General features: G+C 38.3%; 1 protein-coding gene across 1 annotated transcript; it reads right to left on the minus strand.

The window, feature by feature from the left end:
• Positions 1-6: 6 nt before the first annotated feature.
• On the minus strand, positions 7-2,262 carry LOC109471180 (epididymal secretory protein E1-like). Its single transcript, XM_019770467.1, has 4 exons — positions 2,052-2,262; positions 1,665-1,772; positions 1,267-1,442; positions 7-1,032 (listed from the first exon to the last, which is right to left on the minus strand). The coding sequence occupies exons 1-4, from the start codon at positions 2,128-2,130 to the stop codon at positions 943-945; spliced, it is 453 nt and encodes a 150-aa protein (XP_019626026.1). The 5' UTR covers positions 2,131-2,262; the 3' UTR covers positions 7-942.
• Positions 2,263-6,713: the final 4,451 nt, after the last annotated feature.

A 6,713-nucleotide genomic window follows, 5' to 3' on the forward strand; every position in this document is an offset into this window, starting at 1 on the left:
GAAATACTGGAACAGTAACCAGTCAGTAACCAGTACTCATCATATGACACACATCTAATATTTGCAAGTGGTACAGGGACTGTGCAACAATACCTCTTTTGCACATTGCAGTTTAAATCTGAGTTCTTTCAAAAGTAAGAATTACTACACATCTTTAGAAGAATATGGCCTGAATTTCTTGTTTTCATAGAAATTAGCCATATAGAGGCTAGTGTGGAAGTCAGTACACAGATTACACGCTTTGACCAATAGGCATGCACATTTTACCTTTCCACTTGTTTGGTGCTACCTGTATGTTTTTTACAGATTGTTCTCTCAAACTTTACACATAGAAAAAGTGGCTTTCATAAAGAGTCAGAACATGGTTGGTGATAACATGTAACCCCTCTTGAGTAACAGCTTCATCATCTGAAGTAAACATGAAGCAAGAGTTGAAAAAGTAACCATTGGCACAAACATTGGCCCCATAATGCACACATGTACAACTACAACATGTACAGTTTAAGACAGCATCACCAAGTTCCAGCATTCTTTTTAACAGGCACTTCATATTGTCGTATCAAAAGCCAAGGTGATTTACTTGTTGAATGAGTTGTAAAAACATCAATAACCAGCTCCTGACAAAAATACCAGAGAGAGAAAAGAAAACAATGAACACATAAAAATAAAGCTCCAAATACACATCTCATATCAAATAATACATTTGTTGACAGCTCCACTGAAAAGGAATCCATACAACATTCCAGTAAATCCAACTATTGATGGGAAACACCACCCAGCTGCAGTATTGTAGTGGAAAATAATTCTGCAAGTGCTTCAAATATTATATACCAAAGAGCACAAATTGGTGCACATCACTGAATCATACGTAAGCTCAAACAATGCTGCATACTATCAGTCTCCTTAGTAGAAGACAGGGAAGAGTCACCCTGTTTTATTTTTTTACTTCTTGACAATCTTGACAGGGACCTCAAAGCAGAAAATATCATTCTTCTTCTCATCCTTTAGCTCCCACTTCACCACCAGTTTCAGCTGGAAAAGACGAACAAGGGTATCAGACAATTCATAATGATTCATAATCAGTGGTACAGAATATAGAATTACAGCTGTACAGTTCCTGTTACTAGGACTAGGGAAAATTATGACTGTCACTGTGACAGCATTTTTCTACATCAACTGATAACATATGATTTCATATAGTATTAATGTCACATGTATCATCAGAATAATCACAAAAGACCTAAGACAAAAGAAAACAGTTGATACCTGAGGGTAGACTGGTTTGACAGGCAGTATGGTCGTGTATGTGTAAGTTGTGGATGACTTCAGAGGACACTCCAGCCCAGAGTCCTTACAGCCATCAGGGTTGCTGAGTGGGAAGGGCACGGGAACCCCGGCCAGGATTCCATGAACCACAGAAGTGGCATTGTTCACTACCTCGTCTAATGGAGGAGAGAAAACATTCAGTTATATAATTGTAGTAAAAATGAAAATAAATTAAAATAATGTAGTTGTAACCAAGTTTATAATATATCATAGTACAATAATAATATCACAAACAGAATAATTTTTAGTCAACTTTTGTGACATCATGCAAATGTATGACCAAGGAATACGCCAAAAACAGTTACTCAAGACTAGAGAATGAGAAAGATAATCCATACTTGAAGTAAACTTGACTGCAATGCTGGTGTTTCCACCTTTGATCAGCTCACATGGCTCAGCTGGGCAGGGAGTCACATCAACCTCAGCAATCTTTCCCACTGATGATCCTGCAGAAGAATGGACAACTTGATAGGTTTAAATAGCAAAGCAATGCTCAAAGAAAGAAACTTTTCTGGACCCAGCACCCTTCAGTACTTGAACTTGAACTTCAAGTTCAAGTACCCTTCAGTAGTTTGTTTGACCTAACCATAATTCATAGATGATGCTTGTTTGTCATAGTCTAGACACAAGATGTTCGAACTCATCATGCACAAACTGTTGAGCGGATACTGGTGCGTCTGTGCACCCCAACTCCACGCTCTGCGCGCGTACAACAAACTTCTTACCACAATCCAAGTATTTGACAGACTCCGCAACCGCCACTGATGCAACAAACGCGACAATAAACACCGCCCTGATGAGCATAGTATTTTTTTTGTGATTACACGTGTAAAGAAAGCGAGTGAAGAGGTCCGGACAGTCAAGCACCACACGCCTTTGCCAAGGGATCGAGAACACGAAACATGCAAAAAACTTCTCTATAAATCACTTCCGGTATGACTCAGATCACGCGACTTTGGAGGCGACAAAACGTTCACTTACTTAAAATTTGATCCTAAGTACACTGACACTTTATGCAATAAATTAGCAAAATTAACACAATAAAGTTATATTCAGTAAAAGAGTTTGTTATGTTCTTGCATTCATATTCATTTGCTGGAACAGATAAATCCAGCATTACGGATGTATACTGATGCCATCTATATATGTAGGTCAAAGTTGAAAATTCTAATGTTTTCATTTAAATCTCGCGAGAAATCTCGAGAGTTTGTCCACCATTTTGATCAACAGAGCAGTGCAGAATGGCAAACAAGAAGGTCCACGGTAGACACGGTCCTCCAGAGTAGAAAATATCTCTGTTATTCCTGTTAGGTCCCTCACTCAACAGAGGCGATGTTTAAGAAGGCACATGGAGATGTCAAGAAGTCAACACAGAAAGTTCTGGACCCAAAGAAAGACAGTGTCACGAGGCTGAAGCACTTGCGTACTGTGTTAGGTGAGTCCCAGAGGATGAAAAATCTGTTGAGTTCCACCCCCTTAGCCTTCTCAAGCCCCGTGTTTGTTTTCCTAAAACCCACCTATTATCAAAATGACTTTGAAGACCTGCAGATCGAGGTTTTAAAGGAGATAAGCAATGTTGTCATTTCTTCTATTAGAATTTATCCGCACCGAGATCATTGAAATGATTTTTAAAAGTGATCATAAATTATCGAAAGTGTAAACATTTCAAGGTTCAGACCTTTGATTCAATAATGAACCTTGCAGTGCACTGGTGAATATCACGGAAATGCGTGGTCTTCTTCTTCTGTGGTACTGTGGTACTAGTACATGTATGTACGAATGAATTTGTTGCGTGTGAGTTCTCCCGATATATATATATATATAATTTATATATATATATTTCTTTTTTGGTTATCTAATGCAGAATCCTGACTGTCACAGTTAAACACCAAGAAATATGTAAACTGTGAACTGATGCTATGGGTTCATGCTTCAGGCCTATATGCTAGTAGTACTTCATCAGATTGTATATCATGCAGGCATCACCTGTAACAGCAGGGCGTTTGTAACTATAGAGTCTTTTCTTTACCACCAATGAGGGCCTGCAAGCCCTTTTTCGTAAAGCGTAATCGGGCCGTTTTAGACTTCGTAATTCGTAGGCAGCCTCCGCAAAAATCAGCGTAATTCGTAATTGGACATTAGCCGCAAATCGTTAAGTCGGAATCAGGTCTGAGACTTTAACGTAATTCGTAATAGGCGGCGAAAATTTTGCGTAATTCGTAATCACTACCCCCCTTGCAGGCCCTCACCAATCAGTATACCCCATCACTGATCAGTAAACAGGTAGCTGGGCCATAGGGCATAACGAGTGCACGTGCAAAAGGGAGTTTTGGAACCTTGACTTACCTAAACTGCAATAAAAATTCATTTTTTGGACAAGTAAAGATTCTTGTCCAAGGCAATTTATGACAAGTTCTTCTTGGTGCAGTCTTTCATAATGTTGTAACCACACACATGTGAGTCACAGTGACTATGATTTTGTCTTTTGTAATCATGTATGGTATTGAATTCTTACAGAGAACACAGAGCAGGATGAGGTGAAGCAGTTCTTTGACCTGTATTACTCCCACATCTACCAGGTTTTCTATGACAACTTCATACTGGTGGAAACCAGTCTCAAGCAGAAAGGTTTGTGTCCATGTCAGTTTAAAATTCAAATCTGTACAAAATATTATAGCTTGAAAATTTAGTGGTTGCAATTTGTGTAGTACCTTTTTTCCTATGACTTTGAGTAAGTGCTAGTGCTTGTTGAACAAAATTGATACAGAAGTTACTTCACTAAATGTAAATCTATCATGAGCCTCTGATTTCAAGAAATCCTGATTGCATATGTTGCAATTTGTACTGATTTGAATACTTTATACATGTACCAGGTATTACTGTACTATCAATAAACCAATATGCTTCGAAGTGACCCTGAAGTCATTTCTGCCTCTCAGGTTACATTTGGTTTAGTCATATATTACTTATATATGTACACAATATACATTTGTACATGTTATACCAGCAACCCTTTTAGCAGAGCTCGATGGTTTGATTACTTCAATTCTTGCTCACTTTTCACTGTTGTTAAGCACCTTTCATCCAAATGCATTAAGCACAAAGTAATGAGACACCGTCAATTAGTACTGTACATGCAGGCATGTGACTTGAAGCAACACACAAAACATGTGATCTAGGGGCTACTTTATGGAAATTGGTAAGGGCAGGGACTGGTGAAGGTTTTTGTAAACCCACTGCTTTGAGTCTTGACACAGTAAGGAGGAACATACGGTTACCTCTGTCACTCTGTGTCTGTAGAGTTGACTAGTTTCTGTGAACATTTATAACAGAAACTCTATACTTGAGAGAAGTTGAGACCATTGCTCTCTCTCCTGAATGTTTTGCTTAGACTTTTGAGCTGTTTGGAATAAGTACATGTGGAACCCCTACTCTAATTGCCATTAAGGTTATGATGTCTGACCAAGTAGTTTCAGGCACAGACCTGCTGAGAGGATTGTTAGCGTTTTGATGCTCATTTGTGTTTGAGGTTGAAATCACTAGATCTAAGCAGACATACATGTCATGGAACAGTTAGCTTATTAAATTGTCTCCATTAACCTGTCTGGCCTGCACTGATCAGCCCTGCATTGCTGGGGTGTAATGGGGAGTATCAGACAAGTTTATATTACCAAACTTAATATGTAAAATACATTTGTATCTTATCCTGGTGAAACAGAAAAATTGCAAAAGTATTAGATTTTTATTTGAGGAATATCATTTTACATATTTTATAAGTAGATTTTGTCAATCCATACCATTTAAATTTGCTATTCAATACATCTGCCATTAACTAACCCAAAATGTTATTTACTTATTTACCTAGCCCACAAAGCCCAGAGGGAAGAATTGGATGCTGTCTTATTTGTATTGGAGGTATCAATTTTTACTATGTTTTGACATGGCTAGATTGAATGTATCTCTTGAATTAGATGGTTTCTAGTTGTGTGCCTATGAAATGTCAAAAGTACAGAATTAGATGCTTGGCCTTGTTATGATTTTAGTATGATTAAGGGTCTGCAATACGTTCTAATGTCTGCAATCAGTTCTAACTACATTTGTACTCTCCAAGCAGAGGTTGATGGGGAAAGATCGTTACCTTTTTATATATACCCCTTTTTTTGTCTCTACATCCACCAACTACATTTGTACATAATGAGCTGCACATTGAGTGATTTTTCTGGTGATTTATGGATGCAGGAACAGTGTGAGTTAAAGTGAACTTGTGATATCTCTGACCCACAGAAAATTCTGACATTGCTGCCAGATCTGATCCACCAAAGATGGCAGTTTCACAGCATAGGTAAGGCTCTTGATGAGACACATTCATAGGTGTTTCGTTACAGTATTGTTAGTATGGTTAATACTTCAGAATGCCTAGGTGCCGTAGTGTAGTACATGTATCCATAGTCTTTGATCGGATTAGAAGGAATAGATATTTAGGTGATACAAAACCCTTTAGTTACAATATCATATATACTGAATGTGGTGGTCCTGCATGTATCTAGGTTGTTAAAACATCAGCTCAGGTCAACAGGCACCACCTAGAGAAACCTACTGGTTTAGCCTCGATGTCAGACCAAGCTGTATCTGATGTCGGCCGAGGGGCCAGACAGGTAAACGAGCTTGTAGCACGCAGCTACACAGCATGCTTTTATCCAGCAGAACAAAATGTAATTACATCATGCATCTATTCACAGGACGTCTGATGAAGAAACTGCTCCATCCAGGGAATTCACTAAAGGTAATCTGTTATGATGTATGAGTTCAATCAATCATATGTAATCTTTCTCTCAGATGTTTTCACAATATAACATCCATCCATGACTAAAGGAATGAATATTCCAGCACCTCATGAAATACACTTTGCAGCAGGCACCAGGTGATGCTTCATACTTGGGTGTTATAGGAGATTAAAGTTTAAGAAGTTACTGTCAAGAATGACTTATGTTAGTTGGAACATACAGGTCAAAGGCATCCACATGAAGCAGATTTTGAATCTTTGTTTAAAGGAGTACTAACCTCCAGAACGAAGTGCTATTTTCCGATACATCATGCTGCAATGAATACATAACTAGCCGACTTTTTACATAATTTCGCTTGTACAAGTTGCGCGGCGCATGTTTGTAAAGTGATATTAATATCATTTTCCCCCATGCTGAACCACAATTGATACATCCGGGAACTCTGGCTTACGCAATACTCATACACTTCAGGTCAACATAAACATTTTTTGGCGAAAATGGTAGGAGACAAGCACACTAACAAGCTGATTATTGAGAAATTACTTGCTTTACTTTGCTTGACCTGTGGCTTGGATATTATAATATCATGATGTCGAATACAGT

The sequence above is a fragment of the Branchiostoma belcheri genome, unplaced genomic scaffold (assembly GCF_001625305.1).
Source record: "Branchiostoma belcheri isolate BF01 breed outbred unplaced genomic scaffold, Haploidv18h27 scaffold24, whole genome shotgun sequence".
NCBI lineage: Eukaryota > Metazoa > Chordata > Leptocardii > Amphioxiformes > Branchiostomatidae > Branchiostoma > Branchiostoma belcheri.